This window comes from Pantherophis guttatus, chromosome 2 (genome assembly GCF_059756535.1).
Source record: "Pantherophis guttatus breed Tessera chromosome 2, ASM5975653v1, whole genome shotgun sequence".
NCBI lineage: Eukaryota > Metazoa > Chordata > Lepidosauria > Squamata > Colubridae > Pantherophis > Pantherophis guttatus.
Window position 1 is genome coordinate 241,311,886 of NC_142064.1, and position 26,586 is coordinate 241,338,471.

Here is a 26,586-nt window from a genome sequence, read left to right on the forward strand (position 1 = left end):
TTATTATGTGTGTTGTAATTACTTTTTCCAAATAACCTCATAAGGTGAATGCTTATGAGGCATCAGATCAGATAACATTTTCTGCCTGGATGGAAAAAAAATGATATAAATGCCTGGCAAAGGAAGATGGATCAAATCTGATGTCCTTCAGAATTGTTTACAGCTATCACAAGCCAGCCATAGTTGAAAGCCTGAGTTAAAATTCCTTTGTAAATATTTTTTTTTTTTTAAATGAAAATCTCAAAAGAGTATCTGTACCTCTCTGATATTCCTATATTCATAGATAGACAGATATGAAATCCACTGTAGTGGTTATTGTCATGGACTGGCATCAAAGAGTACCAGGTTCAAGTCCATCCTCAACTACAGAAGCTTACTGGATTCCTTTGGGACGCTCACTCTCTCTCTCTTTCTCAGATCACCCTACCTCATAGGTCAGCTCTTGCTGGGATAAATATAAAAGACCTCTCCATGGAAGGCTCTTGGAGGAAAAGCAGGAGATACATCTATCAAAGAAATAAAATAAATGACTACATATTGAAATATTTCCTCTGTGGAATGAAGAAATTAAACAGCAAAAAGCAAGATGCTGTATAGGAATATTTTTCAACTATTTATGAAGACTAAATAAGGTCTCTCGATTGCAGCCATCAATTTCTAAGATTTCCTTTATGGAACCAAAACAAACAAAACCCACACAAGCACAACATAGTTGTGTGGGTCTACTACTTGGGACCACATTTCAGTAAGACGTTTAGAGCACCCAGGGCACCCAGGTGATTTCCCCACACAAAAATATCAAAGGGCATACATTTACCATTGACAGGGCAGTGAAGATTTTTCAACTTATCGTTCCTGAACATATTATCTTGGGACGCAATCCTAAGAAGTCCCCAGATATAAGATTCTGCATCAGTTAAAGATAAGCAAGAAAACAGAAAAGATAAGGAGAGAGAAGTTTTAAAAAAAGGATTTGTGCATACACACATAGCAAGTACAAATTGGCATTCTTTTTGAAGTGCAAAATTACTCCTCTCTTCATTTTGTTCTCTGATCTGGTTTTAGAGGCAGAAAATCCACAAACTAGTGTGCTACATTGCAATAATATAGTATGAAGCATGATAAACCGCTTGCTGCCTTGTTATGGGATCTCAAACACTGATGCTCAAAAACTTGTGTCCTTGACTCAGAATATAAGATACTTATTGATGATATACCATTCTAATCAATATCAAATACTATTGTGTTAAAGTGTCTTTCTGATAAGAGATTAGCAAAACCAGTGGAATGCCAACAATAGCAATAGTTATATTGGTTTGGAGATGTTAAAAATATGTCTCGTGGCTCACTGGGACCAAATAATCCAACACTATGTGACTGGATGACACAAGATAGTCCCAGTCTTTTAAATTTACATTAATAAATGTAGTACAGATAATCCTCAATTTACAAACTATTCATTTAGTGACCATTCAAAGTTACAACTACACTGAAAAAAAAATGACTTATGAACTTTTTTCACACTTATGACCACTGCAGTATTCCCATGGTCACATGATCAAAATTTGGACACTCGGCAACTGGCATGACGGTTGCAGTGTCTTGGGGGGGTCACATGATACCCTTTTGCGACCTTCTGATGAGCAAAGTCAACAGGGAAGCCAGATTCACTTAACAACCGTGTTGCCAACTTAACAACTGCAGTGATTCACTGAACAAGTGTCGCAAGAAAGTTTGTAAAATGGGGCAAAAACTCATTTAACAACTATCTTGCTTGGCAATAAAAATGTTGGGCTGAACTGCGGGCGTAAGTCAAGGGCTATCTGTATTTCCATGAAGTCAAAAAATAAGTATGAAAACCAATGCCCCTGAAACAGACACTTGATTAACCATAAACTAAACTATTCAAGGTTTTCCCAGTTGCAATGTATGGCTGTGAAAGTTGGACCATAAGAAACGCTGAGCGCCAAAGAATTGAGGCCTTTGTACTATGGTGCTGGAGAAGACTCCTGCAAATCCCTCGGACTGCAAGGCGATCAAGCTGGTCAGTCCTAGAGGAGATCAACCCTGACTGCTCTTTAGAAGGCCAGATCCTGAAGATGAAACTGAAATATTTTGGCCACCTAATGAGAAGGAAGGACTCACTGGAGAAGAGCCTAATGTTGGGAAAGATTGAGGGCAAAAGAAGAATGAGACGACAGAGAATGAGGTGGCTGGATGGAGTCACTGAAGCAGTCGGCGTGAGCTTAAATGGTCTCTGGGGGATGGTAGAGGACAGGAAGGCCTGGAGGAACATTGTCCATGGGGTTACGATGGGTCAGACATGACTTCGCAACTAACAACAACAACAACAAAGTATTCAAATAAGATAGTACATATTTTGCTCTTCTAAGAGAGACACTAGAAAACGACAAAAGCTATTTATCTGTTTCTTTTAGGTCTAATTTTCTCTGAACTTAAAAATTCTCTGGCCAACTCACCCTACATCTTTCTAATATTCCTTTATCTGATTGCCTGGAGCATGTACTATTGGAGACAGCAGGATTTAATTAATCATGTTTTTGTTCCAGGGCAATACCTGTTCCCACCAGTCTTCCCAATATCGGAAAGCAAAATATGACAAGCAATGCACTTTTACAGCAGACCGTGATGCCAAACCTGTGTCATGTGTATTTTATTAGATCCAAACCTGAATAGGAGACTTTGTTTTCCACTTCAAAGGACCCATCCCAATCTTGCGCTCTTCCTTTATGAATAACAAATTCGAAATAAATCTTTGGGATAAAACACATGGAAACGCACACAATCTGGGCTGTCCCTATCTTCCTAGGTCACTCATGTGCTATGTTCCTTTGGTTTATTATTAAATAGCTTAAGAAATTCCGAAGTAGGACCTACGCTGGAACACAAATATATTTCTGTATTCCATAAGATACACAGAACATCTTTCTCAAAAGACAAAGGCTATTCTTATGCTGGATTATATTATTTAAGCCTCTGATACTTTTTATGTCTTATCTTCATCCACCTGCTATAATGTCTACTAGTACCATACTTGCACATCACTGTTTGATAGATCATGCTGCTCTTGGGGGGAAGGAAAAGGCACACTGTTGCATTCAATACAAAAAAAAATTCACTATTTCTGGACAAAGAAAACCAATCTTATCATTTTTCAAAAAAAAAATATAATAATCCATGTGCTACTTCATTAACAATGTTAAATCTTCTGCAAGTACTGGTAATCCTCCACTTACAACCATTTGTTTAGTGACTGTTTAAAGTTACAACAAGCATGAAAAAAGTAACCTATGACTGATTTTTATACTTACGACCGTTGCAATATCTCCATAATCATGTAATCAAAATTCGGACATTTGGCAACTAGCATGTATTTATGACGGTTGCAGTGTCCCAGGGTCATGTGATCACCTTTTGCAACCTTCTGACAAGCAAAGTCATTGAGAAAGCCAAATTTACTCCACAACCATGGTGCTAATTTAACAACAATGGTGGCAAGAACAGTTACAAAGGAAGCAAAAAATTCAGTTAGCTTGCTTCCTTAGCAACAGAAATTTTGGGCTCAATTGTGGTCACAAGTCAAGGTACTGAAATACCCATAAAAATCTTTGTTCCTACTTCTACCAATGAGAACATAAACTGAAACTTTCTAGTAAAATTAGATGCAAACACTTTCTATAAATAATGTTAGACTTTATTTGTAAATTTATTGTTTTATCGTAGAAAATAAAATACAAAACAATAAAACAAACAAATGAAACAAAACAGGAACATACCTTCAACCCTAACAACAACAAAAAAGAATAAAGAGTTTCAGTCTTGTTGCTATTCTTCTTCTCTTCCTTGGTGCCAACAATCTAACACAATCTAGTGAAGCAATCTTGTCACCTTTACACTAGGAAGAACTGCGTAGTCCTTCCCGCCTAATTCAAGATCGCCTCCTTGGCCATCCAAGTTCTTCCTTAGTTGCCAGAAAGTTTTATAACCAACCTGCTTATGATGATCTATACTTTTGTATCCCTTCTTATATACTTTTAATGTGTGAAGAAATTTAGATATACCATCCTTAAGATAGATTTTTTAAAAAAATGCTCAGATACCCTTCTCATTCAGATGATATATGTCAGGCTTAACTAAACTCCCAACACTAAGTAACATTAGAAGAGCTCATACCAGAGATTAAATCCTATTATTATAATTCTGGGACTGACTTCCTTCAGAGATTCCTTCCAGCTTCTTCCAACTTTTGCCATAAACCTACATGTCCAAAAGATATTCTAATGAATTTCTGTAGGAATTTTTTCTTTGTAGACAATTTTGCAGCCCAACAAAAGAACAGTCCACCATACAATGAGATATTGGCAAAGAAGCATCAAATTCTCAAATTAGGGACTTCTCAAATTAGGAATCACATCCCACAAGAAGGTTGCAAAACATTTTAAAACCTAATCTGTCTTGCAAGGGTAAAACAGGAGCAGAGTCACTTTGGATAGTGAGATGGGCAGCGTATACATTTAATAAATAAACACAAAATAAATAAATAAATAAAAAATGTCAAAACTTTATCAGGCTTTGTTCCTTGCTTGGCCTAGACAAGCTTGCAGTAGCAACTATGGTACCGCAAATTAGAAAATCCCCAGATTCAAATTTAATTTAATCATTAAAATAGCATATTTATTTCTTGCACCAGCACTGACATATTTATGTATTATTACAAAAATCCATGTAGCATTTGAAGGAATTGTGGTATTCACTGAGTTAGTTTGTGTGTGTGTGTGTGTGTGTGTGTGTGTGTGTGTGTGTGTTGCTATGCAAACTTGGTTGTTTAAATGCAAAGCCCTTGAAGAATAAATATATTTTTGATATCTTTTTTTGTACATATTTAGAATGAAGCAGAGAGACTTTGTTTTCTAGAAAAAGGATTGCATTTCATTCAAAAAGCAGGTTTTGGAAGCCCTGGAGAAACACCCAGTGTTTCTGTTCTTTGGCAGCTTGTTTTCAAACAAGCTGTGTCTTTCCAAATTCTTAAGTGGTTTCAAAGGGTGTTTCAACATTGCCAGCAAGGCCCATTCTCCTTGTTCTTGCCACGTACAGATGGTGCACAAGAATGTCTTTGACAGTATTTTAAAGTCACTGTGAATAACCATTCTTGTGACATGAATAAAGTAAGGGCTTGTTTGCTGAACAGCTGGGGCTACAGTGTTCTTCGCATGGCCGAGCCTTGGGGGGGGGGGGGGGAGACGGGGAAGGAAGAAAAGGCAACCATTAGGTGAATGGCAAGTACACTCCCACTGTCTGGAAGTGACATCATCTCCTTTGAAACGGTGCCCTAGAAATCGGGTTTCGGGGGAAAAAGCACCCAACCAAATGGTAGACACGTTAGTGTTACAGAATGATCAGTGTTTAATCCCCCAAAGAAGCACAGTCGTTACACCGAGATGGAGAGATGAATGGTAGAACACTTATTGCACAGCTTGCAAGGAAATGGATTTAAAGCTTTTGTCTGGGTTTCATCTAGCCTGAGTTTTTAATGCCACTGAGAACAGTATGAAGGGGAAATGGGAAGGGGAGAGGGGTGTGGAAAGGAGAGAGAGGGATGTGAAAAGAGAATGAGAAAGAGGTAGACTGCATTTAGGGATTTTTTTTAAAAAAAAACTTTCGGATGCCAAAAACAATTGCTTTTTTAACCAATGTGCATGAGAGTACTCTCACCATGAGCTGCCAAAAATAAAATTTGAACAGTAAAAAAACTAATAATAGCAATAGCAATAGAGCTTAGACTTATATACCGCTTCACAGTGCTTTACAGAGCGGTTTACAGAGCCAGCATATTGCCCACAACAATCTGGGTCCCCATTTTACCGACCTCAGAAGGATGGAAGGTTGAGTCAACCTTAAGTCACTCAGAACTGAACTCCTGGAGTGAAGCAGTGAGTTAGCCCTGCAGTACTGAATTCTAACCACTGCACCACCATGGTTCTAATTAATCATAACTAACGATTAAAAATAAAACAATTTATGTAATACTTTAAAGGAGCGAGCTATGACACAGGTGCTTCTGAAGATGTTTTGCAGAGAAAAATTAAGCTGGTAGATTGGGATATGTTATGTATTCAAGCTGGTTTTGTTAGCCATCAAGGCAAGAAAGAACATCGTTCAAGCTGTTACTGAATATCTAGGTCAATGTAGGGAACAACAATCCTGGAGCCCAATTTGGCCAACTTAAAACAACATTGGCCTTCGTTTTCCTTTATTCTCGCCTTTAGAGGAGGGCGTGCTTGACATTTGAAAAGATTGGCAACCTTGCTCTATTCACTGTAACTCACAAAATTCTAGATAATTGAGTGAAGGACTGAAGGGTAAATAGACTAGGGGCATTCAAAGAATTGATGAATTATCTTCCCTGAAAATGTTCACAGACTATTTCTATGTTGTATTGGCCAAGACCATAGATCCCACAAGCCATTTCTGTGGGGTTTTTTTTCCAAATTAAAACATCTAGTCAGGCTAAGATGAAATGCTTACAAAAAAAAAAGTCTGTTTTACTGTTCAGGAGACAGCTTCTCACATACAGCTAAAAGGTAACTAGCAAAGATGCGACCCACCCAAATCATATTTGTAGTTTTCAGAATCCATAAGAATAGATGGGGCAAAATGTAGCATTAAAAAAAATCTTTGAGGGGTTCAAGGCATTTTAACTGATCCATTATCCTTGCAGATATTTGAGGAACCCATTTTAATTCTTTAAAATTCCTGGAGGCTGGAAGGACCTAGGAAACAAGAGATTTCAGCTGAATTCTGGGAGCTCTGAGTGGCTTTGGATTGGAGCCCACTACTTCCAAGACTCTGCCATCTTTGGGGCTGGGTGGGGTTGCACTATACCAGAGACCCAGTTTACACTGAGGGTTTTCCTAGACTCACAATTCCTGCTTAATGAGCAGGTAGCAGTTGTGCAAAGAGCTTTTGCACAGCCTCATGTGGTACACCAGTTGTATCTATTCCCAGACTTCCAAACTGAACTATTGCAATGCACTATGCACAGAGCTGCCTTTGACAAGTATTTGGAAGTTTCAGCTCGGAGAGAATAAGTGGTGCAGGCAGTTATGTGAGCTCCTAGAGCACGGGTGTCAAACTCGTGTCATCATGGCAGCATCAGGTGATGTATCGGGATTTTTTCCCCCTTTGGTAAACTGGGGGGGGGCAGCACATGACGCATCTGGCACATGGGCCGTGAGTTTGACACCCGCGTCCTAGAGCAGTGCATATTGAACTTCTGCTCTGTGACCACTTTAACTCCTCCATTTTGCATTCATTAAATTTTGCAACTTCCGGACACTTATCATGGATCATAGCTAGAGTACACTCCCATATTTAAGGCATGGTAAAGACAACAATACAGAAGCTACAAGTGGTGCAAAGATGGAAAGATACTTGCTCGGTATTACAAGACAAGATAGAAAAACCTGCATATGGATTAGAGAATAAATAAAAGTATATGATATCATCAAGAGGGTAGAAGAATTGGAATGGAAAAGGGCTGGTCACATATCAAGAAGAACTGATGGCAGGTGGACCAAGGCAGTCATAGAATGAATCCCACTTGATAAAAAATGTTCACGAAAGAGATCCAAAACAAGATGGACGACATCAGCAAGTATTGCGGGTCCAATTGCCAAAGAAGCTCAGGAAAGGTTGGAAACATGCAGAAGAGGCCTTCATCCTGCAGTGGATGGACAATGGCTAAAATGGTGATGATGATGAAAAACAGCAATATTTAGGTGAAGCCTGTAAGGTGTATTTCACACAATTTATATTGACATTATCTATCAGTTCAGCCTTTCAGATATGTCTGTGAATGTTAACTCTCCAAATTCTATACTGACTCCACTTATTTAGATGGGAGAAGGCTTTCAAATTCATACAGGCTTCTTTTTGAAGATGCCACAAATAGAATTAGTTCTGCACTTCAAAAGTATCACAGTATGGTGAAACTATTACTCTAGGATTATACCATAATGCTTTAGAATAATGAAAGAAAATTGTGAAAAGGAATGTGTGATATAAGAGAAGACTATACCCATACAATTCCACCGTTCAAATCATTTTTGTCCATCTCTCTAGTACAAATTTCTGAATGCATAAAAAATATGTTGTAGTGATTTCACATTCATCAAAACACCTGCAACTGTTGTAAAAATATCTGATATTTTTCTTTTTTTTTCCCCCTTGGTCTTTTTCACTGGCTTTTCTGTATTTTTTGTTTCTGCAAGACTCTGCAATGCCTTTTTAACCAGGGATTAAACCAGGGATCTCTTTTAATCTGTAATAGTTTATATTTAAAAAAAAAAAAAAACCATATCAAACAAACAGAATTTTATATAAAGGGACTTACCTTTAAAGATTCCCATACAGGAAACTGTACAAGAGAGAAAGGAATCTGGAGTTCAAGAAAGAAAAAGGAAAATGAGATGCATGATTAAGTTGGATACTGTTAGCTAACTAAATTAGGAAAAAAATATTCACTCAATGAACTGTGGCTTCTTAAAATTATAAATCTCAGAGTATTATATTATACACAAGGCTGAACCTTTGACTTACTGTCAAGTATTATAGCCAGGGTGGGCTCTGAGAGTCAGAACTGGCACTACCAAGTATGGTGAACTTTAATGACTTAAAAGCCTGGAAAAATAATACAGAGAATAGCCTAGAAGGTATACACAGAAAAATATTTGCCAAAGAGCTAGCTGCCTGCTCAGATTTGCAGCTCAGCAGAGACATTTAACTGAAGACTCAGCTATTTTCACAAGGAAGCTCAGTTCAATACTGACACAGAGATCTCTAACTCATAAATCCTTTGGGACTTAAACTGTCAATGCAAGTAACTATATCTCCAAGGGGTTGCCATCTATCCTTTGCAAACAGCCCTATGCTGAAAAAAGCCTAAACACTGCTGTTCCATTTGTTTTCAACACAAATGTATAAATATTTAGACCAAGAGACTGGCTGTAACCATTTTTGGCCAATGAGACATTTCACACAGCAAGCCAGAGCTTTGGAGACCATTCTTGTTAGGACATCTTAAGGCACACAAACAGATTTTCCCTCCACACACATATATGCCGATCACTTTACTAAGGAGAAAAGACTGGCCATGAAGCTTTTCTTCGAAAACTAAAGGGAACTTTTGCTTTCTCCTTAATACCAAAATGCAAGGAGTAATTTTAATTTATTTTTGTGTGCCGCATTCATTTATTTATATCCCGCCTTTATTATTTTCACACATAAAATGGCGAACATATCCAACACACCTTCCTCCTCCTATTATGCAACAACAACCCTGTGAGGTGAGTTGGGATGAGAGAGAGGGACTGGCCCAAGGTCATCCAGATGGATTTCATAGCTAAAGCGGGATTTGAACTCACTGTCTCTTGCTTTTTAGCTTGGTACCTTAACCACTAGACCATTTAACTATTAGACAAGTCCCCAAATTTCCCCAATGAGTACTGATACAATCGTTATAGTATGTGTTTGCTGCAAATTACAGACAATGTACCGTGATTTATTCCCTTTTGCTAGAGTTAAAGGAATATGATGATTCTCGGCAGCCCACTCATTAGCTGGGACCCCAAGAGATTCAGGACAGCTGGTTTCCAGAAACTAAAAGCTACTACAAGTCCAAGTCCTGTGATGAATGTTCATTTCTGATCCTAAAAATTCCCCATTTAATGATTGTGGTCTGAATCCTGAGAAGGTACAGGTAGTCCTCAATTAATTTGTTTAGCAACTGTTTAAAGTTACACAAGCACTGCAAAAAAGTAACTTACTACTGGTTCTCACACTTATGACTATCACAGCATTCCCACAGTCACATGATCAAAATTTAGGCTCTTGGCAACAAGCATGTATTTACAATGGTTGCAGCATCCTGGACTCATGTGATTACCAGTTGGCGTCTGACAATTGTGGAAGCTAGATTCACTTAACAACCACACAATTAATTTAACAACTGCAGTGATTCACTTATCAACCATTGCCAAAAAGATCATTTAAACAGGTCTGTCTCATTTAACTACGCCTTGCTTAACAACAGAAATTCTGGTCCCAGTTGTGGTCATAAGTTGAGGACTAACTGAAATTCTTTCAATCACATATTGATTCACTGAAATTCCTTTATGAGAAACACTCATACTTTCTGAATTAAAAAAAGATATCCTTTCCTATCCAACACTACTTCCTGACTTCCTTAAAGTTCAAGTTTCTGGTATCCACTGAACAGGGGTGGGTTCTACTTACCTCCACTACCAGTTCACAACGGGAGCGTGCGTGCACAGAAGCTCCTGTGCATGCGCAGATCGTTCATGATGACATCCGGGTGGGTGGGTGGAGCTTTCTGCCGCCGTTACTACCGGTTCGCAAGAACCGGACCGAACCGGGAGCAACCCACCACTACCACTGAACGAAAGCAACAAAATAACAGGAAAGCTACAGTAACAGTAAAAAAAGTAACCCAGCAGCATAGAAGGAACGTTGGCTTACCTGAACGTTCATTTTCTTGGCGATGCGCAGCAATTCATCTATGGGATTCTATCCTTCTTCAGATATAGGGACTGAGGGAGTACTGTGCCTTTAAATCTTTCTTGTGGCCACTCCCCTCTGCTCTGTTATCCCCTCAGTTATTTCTCGAAGGAATTCCACGTGATACCTAACCTGAAAAGAGAGGAAGACACCAGAGACCACCTCCCCATCCCAGACAGCCTGAGAGGTGGGATGAATTGCTGCGCATCGCCAAGAAAATGAACGTTCAGGTAAGCCAACGTTCCTTTTCCATGGCGATGCTACGCAATTCATCTATGGGATATGCCCAAGCACCCAACTACTGGGAGGGAGGCTGGCTGGGCTCGTGGACCCCAGGGGAGTGGACAGATTGCAGAACCCGTCGGCCAAAGGAAGCTTCAGCTGAAGCCAGAGAGTCGATCCTGTAATGGTGGACGAATGGGGAAAATGACGTCCACGTAGCAGCGCGACAAACGTCCAGAATGGATGCCTGAGTTGACCAGGCGGCCGACGTGGCCGCGCTGCGGGTTGAGTGAGCCAAGATCCTTCCCGGAGAAGGTCTGCCTTGTGAGCTATAGGCAGAGGCGATGCAAGCCTTAATCCATCTAGCTACAGTTTGAGAAGAGACCTTCTGTCCCATGGATGCCGGGTGGAATGAAACGAAAAGCGCTTCAGTTTTGCGAAAGCATGAAGTTCTGGCAATGTAGCGACGCAGGGCCCTTCTGACATCTAGTGTGTGCCACTGGATCTCCAGGGGATGACGAGGTAAGGGGCAAAAATCAGGTAAAACAATCTCTTGTTGTCTATGGAAAACGGAATTAACTTTGGGCACAAAGGAAGGGTCAAGCCTAAGAACAACTACGTTGGGCTTAAATATACAAAGGTCACTACGGATGGAAAGGGCAGCAAGTTCAGACACCCTTCGTGCCGATGTAATGGCAAGAAGAAATGCCACTTTCAGGGACAAAAATCTAAGGCTGACAGAAGCCAGAGGCTCAAAGGGGGCAGCCGTGAGGGCTTTCAAGACTAGGGGCAAGTCCCATGATGGATATCTATGAATGGGAGGGGGACGGAGATTAGTAGCCCCCCGTAAAAAACCCCTGATGCGTGGATCGAGGGTGAGGGACCTAGCGTCACCCGATCCCAGGACTGTCGCTAATGCAGCTACCTGACGCCTAAGAGTGGAGGGGGCTAGCCCTTTAGCAAACCCTGCTTGAAGGAAGTCTATAACCTCTGGCACTGTTGCAGAAGTAGGGTCAACGTGATGAGCGGCACACCACTGACAGAATGCTTTCCAAGAGGCATCGTAAATTCTTGTGGTTGATGGGCGCCTAGCCGCCTGGATTATTTGGATGGCTTCCCCTGATATATTGTCCTTCCTCAGGCGGACCCGCTCAAGCGCCACACGGCTAATTGTAGCCACTGGGGATTTGGATGGAGTACAGTCCCTTGGCTGAGCGAAACCATGTCCTGAGGAATACGCCATGGGGGTTGAACGGAAAGGTTCACGAGGTCCGCGAACCAGGCGCGTCGGGGCCAGTGTGGAGCCACCAGAAGGATCTCTGCGCGTTCCCAAAGCAATTTGCGGATCACCCCCGGAATCAGAGGGATGGGGGGAAAGGCATAAAGGAGCCCCTGGGGCCACGGGCACCGAAGGGCATTGACGTTCTCGGCTCCCGGACAAGGAAAACGAGTCACGAACCTGGGAAGCTGTGCGTTGTCCCGATGGGCGAACAGGTCCACCAGCGGAAGTCCGAATCGGCGAGTCAGCTCCCGAAACAGGTCCGGATCCAATTTCCACTCTGAAGGATCTAGCTGTTTTCTGCTGAGCCAGTCCGCTGTTACATTTGCGGACCCGGAGATATGTTCCGCCCTCAGGGACAATAGGTGAAGTTCCGCCCAGTCCAACAAAGTCTCCGACTCCCGCATTAGAGCCTGAGATTGGGTGCCCCCTTCCCGATTTATGTGGGCTTTTGCCGACATGTTGTCCGTGAGGACCAAGACATGCCGGTGGTGCACCCGCTGTAGAAAGTGGGCTAGGGCCAGTCGCACCGCTCTCAGTTCCAGTACATTGATATTGTCCCGAGAGTCCAACTGAATCCAAAGACCCTGGATCACCTGTGACTCTAGGTGACCCCCCCAACCAGAAAGACTCGCGTCTGTGGTGAGGACTATCCTGGATGGCTCGTGAAATTGGCAACCCAGTGCCAGGGTCCCCGACACCCACCACCGGAGGGATACACGTACCTGCAGTGGAAGCGATACTGTGGATGACCCCTGGCCCAGTCTCTGAAACGGCAGGAGGAACCACTGGAGTGGTCTTGAGTGACGCCGTGCCCACGGAACAATTCCTAAACAGGAGATAAACTTGCCAAGCAACCGAGACAAGGTTATGAGAGACACTCGCCTCAAGTCCAAGACATGAAGAACCAGGTCTTTGATGTTCTGTTGACGCTCCTCCGAAAGGAAGACCTTCAGGTTCACTGAGTCGATTCGAGCTCCAAGGTGGATGATGGACGTGGCAGGAAGAAGATGGCTCTTCCGATGGTTGATAGAAAAGCCGTGGAGCTCCATGATCCGGCACACTGTCAACATGTCCTGCTGCGCTTGGGTGTGGGAACTGGACAAAATCAAAATGTCGTCTAGGTAACACAAAATGCGGATAGGGATCAAACGAATGGAGGCCGCCACGGCCGCCAACAGTTTGGTGAAGACCCTCGGGGCCGACGAGAGACCGAACGGCATTGCCCGGTACTGATAATGCCGTCCGGCAAAAGCGAAGCGAAGAAACTTGCGGTGTCGGGGGTGGATCGGGACATGGAGGTAAGCCTCCTGAAGATCGATTGATGTCATAACATCCTCCTTCCGGACACAATTCAGGATGGTTTTGAGAGATTGCATCTTGAATCTCTTGTACCTGATAAATTTGTTGAGGTACTTGAGATTCAAGATAGCTCTCCAGTCCCCCGAGGACTTGGGGACCAGAAACAAAATTGAATATACCCCTTTCCCTTGATGAGAAGGTGGTACCGGCTCTATAGCCCCTATGGTTAATAGATGCTGAATTTCCACCCCGAGGTTGTCCCTCCTGACCTTGTTGGTGGGTATTGGGGATTGAATGAAAAAATTTTTGGGAAGAGTTTGAAACTCCAATGACAGGCCTAGGCCCACCGTGCGATGGACCCAAGGATCGGACGTGGTGACCTCCCACTGGGATAGGAAATGAAGAAGCCGCCCCCCTATGGGAACAGGGGGGAGAGAGTCATTTGCCCCTCCTAGCTGAGCGGGAGGACGAACCCCTGTAGGGACATCTGGAAGATGGCTGGAAACGCCCCCTGTCACTGTTACCCTGTCTGCTAGGGAAACGGTCGTATCCCTGGGAAAAGGGTCTGTTGTAGTAGTAGGGCCCCCTGGGGCCCGGCTCAGTCCGAAAGGGCTGTCGCTGGGCATAAGGGACATATCTACGTTCCTGTCTATTGTATGTGACCGGCAAGACCTTCCGCTTATCTTTCCCCTCTACCAAAATAGGGTCCAGAGCTGCCCCAAAAAGAGAGGAGCCTTGGTAAGGGGCGGAAGCAAGCTTCCACTTTGATTTAGTGTCCGCCTTCCAGGGTTTGAGCCAAAGGAGCCTGCGTGATGAGACAGAAGACGCCATTGCTCTGGCCGCAAATCTAGCTGCATCTAGGGAGGCGTCAGCTGAGTACTCTGTTGCGGCCACCAGTTTACTAAAGTCCTGGTTAATCCTGGTGTCCCCTGGGGGTAATCGATCTTGCAACTGGCGAAGCCAAATTAATGTAGCCCTATTAAAGAATGATGCAGATGTCGCGGCCTTCACAGCCCAGGCAGCTGCCTGATGTGTCTTCCTGAAGGAGACCTCCGCTTTACGTTCGTCAGATTTTAAGATTTCCACGGCGTCCGAGGACAACACCGCAGAGGACGAGAGAGAAACCACTGGGGGGTCTACAGAAGGTAAGCCAAGCAAATTTTCCAGGACTGGGTCAGCACAATAAAGTTTTTTGTCATGGCCACTTGGGGCAGATGGAACACCTGGGGTCTCCCATTGTCTCTTAATGACATCCTGGAACAGTTCAGGGCATGGAATGAAATCTTGGTCAGGAGCCGGAACAGCGAACAGATCGCCATGTGGCTGGACGGCCGATGGACCTGGATCATTTGGATTAACTATCCTGCCCATATTTGTTGCCGCCTTTGCCTTCCTAAGTAAGGTCTTGAATACAGCCGGTCTAAACAGGGTGGTAAAGGCTGGCCTATCAGGGATTACCTCATCATCATCCGAAAACTCGGGGTCTGGATGATCCCCGTCACCTGATTCTGCCTCCTCACTAGGAGAAACCTCCAAGGACGCCGGAGGTAGCGGGGCTGGAATGACAGCAGACGGTGGCAGCTGAGGTGGCAAGGGAGGCTGAACCACCGTCTGGGGCAAAGGCATCTGCCAAGGCGGTATCCCTTGTTGTAGGCCGGAGGAGATAGCTTTGGCTAAGGCATCTGTAAAGAGAGACTGAAAGTCAAGATGAGGAGGCCAACCCATCCCTTCCTGCGGACGTAAGCCAGCTGCTGTGGGCGTAAAGGTAGCCGAAGGCCCCGGTCTACCAGGAGAAATGGTTTCTCGAGGGTCAGCAGACCTGTCCCCCCCTTGAACCGGATCTGCCGCAGAAACAACATGAGGAGGGAAATCAGAGTCATGATCGCCCCCAGGTTGCTGAACAGAAGGGATATCCACAATCACTTCACCCCTGGCTTGAGCCTGCTTTTGAGCTTTGGTAAACTGTCTCTCAAGGGCTTTGTGCCTCCTTTGTTCTTCCCTGCCTCTGGTAGATGAGGCAATCGAAGACTGGGCTGAATGAGATGCATTGCCAGCAGAATGGGCCGTAGACCTCTTCTTGGAGGCTTTCTTGGGCCTTGGAATAATTGGAGCCTGCTCAGGGTCTGAGGAAAACTCCTGGTCATCCATAGGGTTATTGGAGACCAGGTGGCAGCAGATTACTAGAGGAGAGAAAAGGGAACCCTTTGTCAGGAAACCAGGCCCACAGTAGAGAAAAAATTTCCTCAAAATGGCTGCCAATTCCCAATTGCAGTTTTAAGGCCCAAGTGCCTGAATAAACCAGGCCCACAGTGGAGAAAAAAGTTTCTCAAAATGGCTGCCAGTTCCCAATTGCAGTTTTAAGGCCCAAAGTCCTGAATAATGGCAATACTCACAATCCAGAAGACAGCGGTGATCCTTCCTACTCACAAGTAGGCAGCTTCACAGGTGGGCCAGATGGATAAGCGCTAGGGAGTGACCGTCCCCTGAAAGCGCTGCCTCGCTGAAGGAGCCAGAAAATGGCGGCCGAAAAATGGCGCGAAATTGCAAACGGCTCTCTTTTGATGCCAACGGCCTAAAATGAGGTGGCAGAGAGGGCGCAGGAGAATGGAAGATCCCTAGAGCGCCGCGAGGAAATTATAGAGAAGGCAGAGTTTGAACTCGGGTCCCCGAGCAGGTACTCTGCAACTGCCACTAAACAGGGAGCGAAGAAGGCGGCGAGGGAATAGCCAGCGGACCAGCAACTCCACTCCGCTCGCCGGCGGCCTGGAATTTACGGCTCTAAGGCTGTGCGGTCTCTCCTACGCAAGGAAAGGCCGCCCGCTGTTAAAGGGGGCAATGGGCAGTCCGGATGGCTTACCCAGCGACGTCCACGCCCGCAGCCGATGGCCAGCCGCCTCCGCGGCAGCCGCACGCTGTTTGGAAATTTTTTATTTTTTTATTTTTTTATATATAAAACGCTCCCTTGCCTACTCGAAAAAAATTTGATACTATATACAAAACACTATATACACTATCTACAAAACGCTAAGGCACTATCTAGAAAAAGAAAGGAAATCACCTCAGAATGAGGAGAAAACTAACTCATGTCCCTACACGAAGACTGAGAGAAATAACTGAGGGGATAACAGAGCAGAGGGGAGTGGCCACAAGAAAGATTTAAAGGCACAGTACTCCCTCAGTCCCTATATCTGAAGAAGGATAGAATCCCATAGATGAATTGCGTAGCATCGCCATGGAAAATCCATTAGCAGATGCAGGGATCTAACACAACTACTAATAGATACTGTAACTGCAAGATTTTTTTGATAGGAAAATGTCTGTAATGCTAAACTGGGATGCCACTTTTACCATGTAGCCAAACTTTTCATCTCTGAAATTTTGGTGGAATACATCAGATCCTTTCAGATTTTGTTTATGAATCTTTTTTCACAGGAAGCTGCATATTCAACCAAAACGTTAATTTTGAAAGACGATTGTCTATTTAGTATGTTCTATGTATGTGTCTGCAAACAGGTAATCTACTTACACCCATCTGAATTCAACAAGCACGCTTAATTTTACAATGCAATGAAGCTACTGTTATGATAGTGTATTCATTACTTTTTCATGATTTTTGAACATGTCGACAAACTGTTTTTACAAAACCTACATTGCTTAAAAGCTACAATTTTTCAAATGTAAAATATTATTATAGGATGACTGTCAATCTCAGCTTCATTTGAGTTTATGTCACAACTAGTTAACCTAAAAAAACTATTCAGACATATAATAAGGAAGACTCAAGATGAGAATGCAGTAAACTATTCATAATGACATGTAATTTAATGCGATACTAAAATGTGTTTGAGAACTCTGAGATAAACTGTTTATCCTTTTTTAAAATTATGAAGATGACATACAGTGCATTCAAACAAAATAGCAGAGAAACAGATGTAACCATTTAACATTAATTTAATATATTCACTCAAAAAAAAAAAAACCACCCTTCACCATTTGTTATCTGTCCACATCACCATCTGTCTCCTTCTCGGTTTCAACTTCCAAAAATGGAAATTCAGCCTACTACAATCCACGTGCATTGCAATTTTAACACTTCCCTGTTCAAAATGTTGAGGAAATGGCCATTTCTGCTATACTATTTTCACAAGTCTAATAATGTTGTGAGGCGCGTTATACAGAAATCCGTCGGGTGCAATTCAAAGGATCCACCCACATCTGAATGTCTGTCTCCTGAAATCTTCATTAAAATCTAGTTGAGACTTTGGGATCCCTATCCTGAAGATGTTAAAGCCATTTTTCTGACCTAGGCTTCCTGAGACAGTAAAAAGCACACAGTTAGTCCCAAAAACCCTCTTTTTATTTCAACGGCTGTTAATTATGCTCATTCACAGCTCATAATGAGTCACAAATAGTTTGTAAAGAGTCCGACAAAGTCTACCACAGTCCTTCGGAATAAGACTGATAAGCAACCACCTTTATCTCCCTTGACACGCTGCCAAAGACCTAACTGGCAATTAGCTTTGCAAGGCCACACGGAGCACAGAGTCAAAACAGAGCTTCAGAATTTAAACCAACCAGAACGAACAAAGTTACTTCCTGCTCCACCCTTATGTCTTTCGGAGGGGCCAATCATCTCCAAGCCTTACTCCTGAGTCGCCCCCTTTGTCTTAACTGTTCTTGCCTTCTGGCAGCTCTGACATGCGCACTGGGAACAGGAACCCCCTGTTCCTCTGCCTCGCTGACGTCAGACTCTGGAGGCTCCGGAATCAGCACATAACTCCCAGATGGCCCTGGCCCCATCTCTGCCTCTGATGCAGAGCCCTCGTCCAAGCCTTCCCCAGATTCCAGGACTGGCCCATGTTCCTCCCCAGCCTCCTCACTGTCTGACTCTGCTGTCAGCGGACCACAACAGCCATTTAATAGATTGCTTTGCAGAAGATTCTATGGTGTTCTTAAGTGGCTTTGAAAAGGCAGGATGAAATCCACCCCATGCCTACCAAACGAGATAAGGCTTTCTTGACTCCTTTCCCTCTGCTGCTCCTTCATACTTCCCCAACAAACACTGGGTTTAGAGGTCAGAACTGAGGTTCAGACCTTGTGCAAATGGGGTTCTTATGCAGCAGCCTGAGTACTTTTTGCAAGTTTAGATTCACACATATGTCACCTCTTTTGCAAAAGGCAATCTCCTTCCGGGTACAATTCAAGATGCAGGTTATCACCTTGAAAGCCCCACATGGTTTGGGGCCATGCTATTCGAAGGACTTCCTCTCCACTATTATATCCACCCAGGCCACCAGGATGAGAGGGTAGGATATATTACCAGCCCCATCAATTACGGATTGTCATCTGGTGGGATCACAAAAAAGGGCCTTCTCAGTGGTGGCTCCTTCTGTATGGAACAACATACCCCCAGAGGTACGGTTGGCCCCCAGCCTGAAAAGGCCCTAAAGACATGGGCTTTGTCAGTGGAGATAGGGCCAATCAAGTGGCCAATTTGATTGGGTTGTTGCTACCATTGGGGGAGGAGTGGGTTTTTTTATGGGTTTCTTCATTAGGCAGATTTTAAAATGTTGTAAGTCACCCAGAATCCACCTATATAGCAAACTTAGGTGGCTATATAAATTTGTTGAATAAATAAATCTTTCCACCATTTTTTCTTCTTTTTCCATCTTCTTTTCTCATCTCCACTCCATTATTGATTTGCTATAGAAGAATCGCAGTTAATTTCTGTTTTTTAGGCTTTTGCAATAATGTAGTTCATGTTTCACACTTCTACATAATTTAGAAAAGCTACTCCAGGTTTTGGTTCATCAATTTATTTTATTAACCATACAAGAGCAGTCATAACATGATTTCTCAGCTGTTTTTATCTATATAAAGCACTTCAGTTTTGCTGTTCAGTCACACCTTGAGACTCCAACCCAACCTGAGGTCACGGGACTAAATACAGTCCCTAAAAGCTTTCAAAGGCTTCCAGAAGTTATCTCCCATAATTACAATTTTTAATGATGTAGACACAGAAAATAATTATGTATTAGGTCTGTGCAAAGCACTGAAATGGTTTGCTCAGTCCGGTGAAATATATGACAGAAGAGTAATCCTTTTAACTATATCCATATTAATATAAATGAGCTGGAATTTAGATTATGCACTAACTCACACTACTTTTTAGAAGGGCAACCACTACATGTCACTCAAAGTGCTAAAGGTAAATCCTGGTTCAGAAACAGCTGTTCTTCTCTTGACTTGCTGAATATACAGTATAAAATGTAGAAGAAAATGAGGCACAATGAAAATGAAACAATTCAGACACCACTTTTAAATTGGGTAACCAAGAGGCCCTATCACAACTTAATGAAAAGTCTGCTCTTAGAGAATAACTAATGGGATGCATATTTAATCTCTCAATTCATCTTGCTGAGAGCTCTTCATAAAATAATACTGTTATGAGTTACTTGCTTCAAAATCAGCCCAAATTTGAATGTATATGAAGTCAAAGACTGCATTCGTTTTCTGATATGTCAAAATAGTCAAAGATGCTAGTGTGTGCATGGCAGATGAGATATATAACCAGTGGTGGGCTATAGAACCAGTTCTATAGAACCAGTAGTAAAACCGGCGGGAGGCTCCGCCCACCGACCCCACCAAAATGTTTCTGCGCTTGCGCAGAGGAGCGTGCGGCTCCATTGCGAACTGGTAGTAAAGGTAAATAGAACCCACCCCTGTATATACTGTAACAACTGTGTGCAACTCCTTCTACCAAGTATCTCTTTTCCTCGGCCTGAACAGCCACACAATTCTAGGAAAGCAACATGGCTGAAGGAGTTGCAGGCAGATATACCTGAGCATATCATTAGAAAAGAATATTTGCAGCTCAGGATTGAACAATGGGGTTCTTGGTGCCCCTTGCTTGTTTTCCTGCAGATATTTCATTACCCAACTAGGTAACATGATCAGGCAATGAAACCTGTGCAAGGTAATAACCAAGCTCAGAGAGCACCAAGGACCCTGAATGTCCCAGATGCCTCAAATGAGTTTTTTGCTTTTGAATTACAAGTGATGAGCAGATTAACACAGATTACAATGGAGGTACTTTTTATTTTGCATTTGTTCTACCTTATGCAAAAACAATAGACCCATTAAAAATACTCTACAGTCTACTGTAGCTTTCTCCAACTTGGCATCCTGCATAAATTGGAGTTTTTACTCTCAAAATTTCCATCATGTCTAACTCATCTGGGAGATACTAAATTGGGAAACTTTGCTTTGAAAGAATACACAGAAAGATTTTTTCCACCAAGATTGGGAAACACAGTTTTCTGTACAAAGCAAGTATGGATAAAACCAGAATAAACTAGAATTTGGGTTATTATTTTCCACAATAAAAATTCTCCATGTCATCAGAAAAGGCTCTGTTTCCATGTCCATTCCTCCCCCATCTTTTTCAATACCCGCAGAGTTAAAGATTAAGGTCTGGTTCATCACATTGCAGCTAATGATTAATAAATGAAGCTACACCATTCCTCTACCAGGCAAAACTCAGTTTGATAGGCACCTGCTAAGGGAAATTTGTTATCTGGATTGGCAGGAAGTAGCATGGAGAAGAAATCAATGTCACTGCTGCACACGGAGCTGACAGACTGAAATCTCATAGGAAATTTGGCATCGCAAACAAGGAGGAATTTCCCTTGTGGCATCTCAAAACCCCACAGTAAAGGTCAAACATGGTTCTTATTTATCAGGGCCATGAAACTCAAGTGCTGTGATTAAGTTTCTTCCAAGCCCCAATTTCAGGTACCAAAGCTCAGTTCATTTTACAGCAAAAAGTTATAATATATTTATGAGGGGATTCATGCTTGCTACCTTGTTGCTGAGCGGCAATTAGCTGGATGATCGCCTTGTCCTGCTGAAGCAAATGCAACATTGCTGTCTTTTGCGAAATAAGTGTGCAGTTCACATCACAGCAATGCAAAATTCAACAACCTGCCTTTCAATTATTAATTTTCAATTGTTTTTGTTTTAATTTTCTAATCTTTGCAGCTTTCAATATAAAATGCATCTGAGCAAAAGGGCTGGGCTTTACAGAATTGAGTTTGGCTCCATTCCATAGACTTGCCTACATGAATTGCTTAGCAATAAGATGGCAATGAGCTGGCATTGCCCTCATCAAATGCATGGAATGGGACAACTCGATGAGGCCAACTCTCCACAGCCAATTTGCCATGGCCAACTCTCACAGCTGACCAACTCTCCGTGGCCAACTCACTGTGGGACAATTCGCTGTGAGACAATTCAAATATTTAAAATAATTTTAAAATATTTTAATTTTTGTCATTCACATTTTATTTTGTCCCACCTCTTTCTTTAATGATTCTAGCCTTAATGAATGGTGCAAAAAAGTCTTAAATGAGGTTGGTCATGTAACTGATCCATTTTATGACTGTTATGACATCTAACTATAATGGACAGGCTCCATTACGGTCATAGGTCAAGGACTACCTGTACAATGCTATCTACACATGTGTTAAATGTATGTGTGCCTATGCCTAGGGAGGAAGGGCAGGCAAGGATATGTCTGTAGGCACCGATGTGTGTTTATAGAGCACCTACTTCGCCAATCCATTCTCACAGGGTTTCCTGTCCCACTTCAGTAAATATTTGAAGTAACCTTTTAATTAAAGGCAAATAAGATACAAATTGACACGTTGCCAAGCTCCAACCTCTAACATTGTTTTAACCAAAATGTCTCTTGGGCTCATACATGTAATAATGAGAAGAAAATCTAAGAAAAAAAATATTTTAGAAAATAACAGCAGGGGATAATGCAGACTTTTTCCTAAAGGTAAAAAAATACTGGAAATGTGCAATCCTGTCCAAGAAACCAGGAAACAAAGAAATCTGTCCCAGTGGCAGCCATTTTAACCGAGGTCCTTTGACATGCTTAAAGGACTAAAAGTCACCTCAGGCCTGAAAGATTTGCATATTATTAACAATAGTATGAATAATGCAGTACCCTACTGAAAATGTTTTGGTTAACCTGTTGACTTTTCCTTTTCTTTCTTTTTTTACATATATACTATGATCAGATGTTGGTTTGATTTGATTATCAGACAGAGATCCCCTCACTTTCCTTATTTAATACATTAAATCGGGATGTGAAAGTTTATAACTATTGTGGACCCATTATGTAAAGCAGGGGAGAAAATTTATCAGTTTTTCTTGTTCTTTTTTCTCCCCCTCAGCATCCAGCCGGGTGGATTCTATATGTTTAATGTTAAATTTATAGGATATTTAAATTAATCTTTTTTCTTTTTTGTACACAGTTTTTTCTTTTTTTGTAGTTGTTAGTGTTGGATGTATGCTTTTCTGTTTTGAATTTGATTCCTGTGGATAAAATAAAATAAATAATATGAAATAAGAAAAAAAATGAATTGATTTAACACAAGTTTTGATGTTTCAGTATAGTGTCTTAGTTCCGATTGTCTCCTGCCGGGCAAAAGTCAAATAGTCTTGATGTCACCAAGGAATTAAACTTTCCCCACTGTGGCGGCCTCCAGATATGTCAGACTGCAATTCCCACAATCCCCCGCCACCCTCTCCTAATCAATCATATCCTCTAATTTGAATTAATGCTCATATTGGATGTGCAAACTGGGTGTTTCAGATTCTAACGACAAATTTTGCAGAACACATATCCTGCATGTAAAGCCATTCCAGGACTAGCTCCATTCCCAAACATTAATAGGTTCACAGCATAAAATCGGATTTAGTTATTTTTGCCAAGAGAAACATATTTGCAACAGACTCTTTGGGGAAATGGGAAGGGCAAAGGTGATCTGGCCATTTCATAAACAACGGAAATGAAGAGGACATAATAACTCAGCTATGAATTTATTTAAATTATTTGTTCCTTGCTTTTCAAAATAACACAGCTCCCAAGTGGCTTATAAGAAAAGTAATTGCAAATAAAAACACAAATAAACAAAGTGATTGGTCATTTGGGGGAGGGAAATGAACAACATATAGAGTTATGAACTGAAGGTCTCCAAAAGGGGGTAAAATCCACTTTGTATATCCAACCTATATAGTTTTTAATCAATAATACAAAATTAAAAAAACATTGGACATAGATATGACATCACTGGTTCCAAACATCTTCCATCACTTTACAATAATATTAGTACTCATATAAACATATAGTTCTTAAATCTGATGCCATTACTAATAGCACCATTCCTCTGGTCATAGACCAATTAAGTGATTTTTCTCCTTGAGACAAAAATGTGATATCCTCCATCACACCAGAGCAAACTGACATCTGAATAATACTTCAACACCATCAGCAAGACAACATCTTCTGTCTCAAGATAGGGCAAGATAGTTTAGGAGGAGAATGCTTGTTGTGTAGCACAATAACATTGGTTTGCCAAATCCCTGCCTTCTTAGCACCTCTGTTGCCGGAAGCAGCTACTTCATTATATGTGAAGATATAGTCAAAGTTGTTCACGATCTTGTATGTTAGTAACTCTCATTAATTCTACTTCTATATCAAGATTTTGCTGTCACGAACAGAATATTTATAGCCGGCATTTTCTGAATAGCTATTCTACAAGCAAATGGTCATCCCATTATGTCAGACTGCAAATGTATGAGAGGAATCTGATCGTGAGAGAAATATACTGGGCTCTTCCCAGATTGACTCACATACAAAAAAGAACGGTTACCGGTAGCCCTCAAATTACACTCTTTTGTATAGTGACCGTTCAAAGTTACAACAGCACTGAAAAAAGTAATTTAAGACTGTTTCTCACACTTGTGACCACTGCAGCATCCCCATGGTCACATGATCAAAATTCGGATGGTTAGACTCTCATATTGGCAATATCCTGGGGTCATGTGATCATCTTTTGCGACCTTCTGACAAGCAAAGTCAATGGGGAAACCAGATTCTCTTAACAAACATGCTATTAATTTAGCAACTGCGCTAATTCACTAAACAACTGTGGCAAGAAAGGTCATAAAATCTGGCAACACTCACTTAACAATTATCTCACTTAGCAACAGAAATTTTGGACTCAATTCTGGTCATAAATTGAGAACTATCTGTATAGGATTTCCTGCCTGAGCAGGGAGTTGGACTAGAAGACCTCCAAGGTGCCTTCCAAGTCTGTCATGCACCAAGACAAATTCCTTGTGTGTCCAATCACACTTGGCCAATAAAAATTCTATTCTATTTTATTCTATTCTATTCTATTCTATTCTATTCTATTATTCTATTCTATTCTATTCTATTCTATTCTATTCTATTCTATTATTATACATTCTCACAAACCTAATGAATGAATGAAATTAAATCTTTCTGCAAAGTATTTCAATGCATAATAAAGGTAGATTTACCAAGAGACCTAATGAACAAAATACAGAAAGCAATCTGATTTCCCAGATGCTTAATTTATATAACAAAAAGGCAAGGTGTTTCTCTCACTACTGAAATATAAATATGGAGGCAAAAGGTTCTTTTATAGTCACAGAAAATATTAAATCAAAATAACTGGATGTTATTCAAAGGCAACACACACTCTTGACAATGACTTTTTTTTTCTGCCTTGCTTGTCAGAGAGTACTCTACAAGAAAACTGGAATCAATGGATGACACATCAGAAATAAAGACACTGAGGCATTACCTGGTTTGGTAATGAAACATTTACAAGAAAACCTCCAAACTCAAAGACCAAGGACTTGTAGATGACCACCAAAGACCCCACAATGATTTTCCTACTCTCCAGCCTCACTGTAAACATTCACCCTCTAGTACTGCTCAGACATTGCCCATTTTTAACAAAAAAAAAAGAAAAAAGGGGGGAGGCTACAATGCATTAGAGAAAGAGCAAAAATGAGACCTGAGTTCTTCTAAATTGCTCACATCCTTGCTGAAAGCATGAATGTCTTTGAAGATGAGATCACCAACAGGTTCATGGAGCAAGTTCACCCTACTTCTTACTTAAGGAATTTCAACTCTTTAATGTCTTTATTTATATGCCTTCTCTTTATTTCCCTGTTTCATTGCTGCTGTCCTTCCCTCCTCTCCATCCAATTCAGTCCTTCCCTCTCTCATTCTTTTCTTCCCTTTCACTGTCATGACCCTTCTCTTCATGTTTTCTCCATAAAATTATTTATTTATTTATTTATTATTTATTTATTTCACACTCTCAGATGGAAGGAGAGTAGGGGGGGAAAGTGTATATATACCTGTAATCATTGTACATAGAAAATGGGGTAAAAATAATTTTATACATGGGATGCCTTAATTTACAGGAAAGTAAATTCAGTTGACAAGGATTCATTTTCTTCTCTCTTGTTTTGTTCCTATCTAACACCCCCACCCCCGGTCCTCCTTTTTGGGGAATGTAGTTTGTTGTGTGTGAGTGCCAGTGTATGTATATGTTATGTTACATTTGTTAGATGTTATAAGAAAATCTCCAACCTCCAATCAACCACCAACCTTCTAGTCTTCTTGAAGAAAGTCAAGATTGGTTCTGCCAACTGGCATGGGGGTCTAAGAGTGGCAGGCAACCCTGGGGATGGTTGGAAGCTTAAGCTGCCCCCTCCCCCAATTTTTTTAACTCTTAATTTTTGTCATTCTTAACTTTTTAACTGTTCTTATTGTTTTTTAAGTAAATATCTTTTTACATTTTTAATAAAATGCCCACAGACACTAAGGTAAGATGGGTGGTATAGATAGAAATTTGATAAATAAACCTAAAATGAAAGCAACTAGAGAGGTTGGGCATGAAACTCTGTGGTTTCTTCCCCAAACCCCCAAAACTTTAACCTTAAACTGTCTACTGTTGATCTCACCCCATTCCTAAGAGGTCTGTAAGGGGTGTGCATAAGTGCACCAGTGTGCCTACCGTCCCTGTCCTAATATTCCTTTTTACTCTTACTCTTTTCATGTATTCAAATTATGTTTATACTTTTACCTGTTATCTTACATATGCTTGACAGGTGGGTAGGTGGGTGGGTGGGTGGGTAGGTAGGTAGGTAGGTAGGGAGAGAGAGAGAGAGAGAGAGAGAAAGAGAGAGAGAGAGAGAGAGAGAGAGAGAGAGAGAGAGAGAGAGAGAGAGAGAGAGAGAGATTGATTGATTGATTTGGGGGGATGTTTATCATTTTTGTCCCTGTGCACTCC

The 26,586-nt window shown here is 41.6% G+C and overlaps 1 protein-coding gene across 2 annotated transcripts in view; it reads right to left on the bottom strand.

Annotated features, from left to right (window-relative positions):
• Positions 1 to 26,586, bottom strand: part of SLC25A26 (solute carrier family 25 member 26) — a 144,488-nt gene that overhangs the window by 33,961 nt on the left and 83,941 nt on the right. The window contains exon 6 of one of the 2 annotated variants that reach the window (XM_034440612.3): positions 8,414 to 8,458. The exons of the other annotated variant lie outside the window; for it this stretch is intronic. Coding sequence (XP_034296503.2) covers positions 8,414 to 8,458 — 45 coding nt within the window. The remainder of the gene's footprint in view (positions 1 to 8,413; positions 8,459 to 26,586) is intronic. 2 annotated transcript variants of the gene reach the window in all.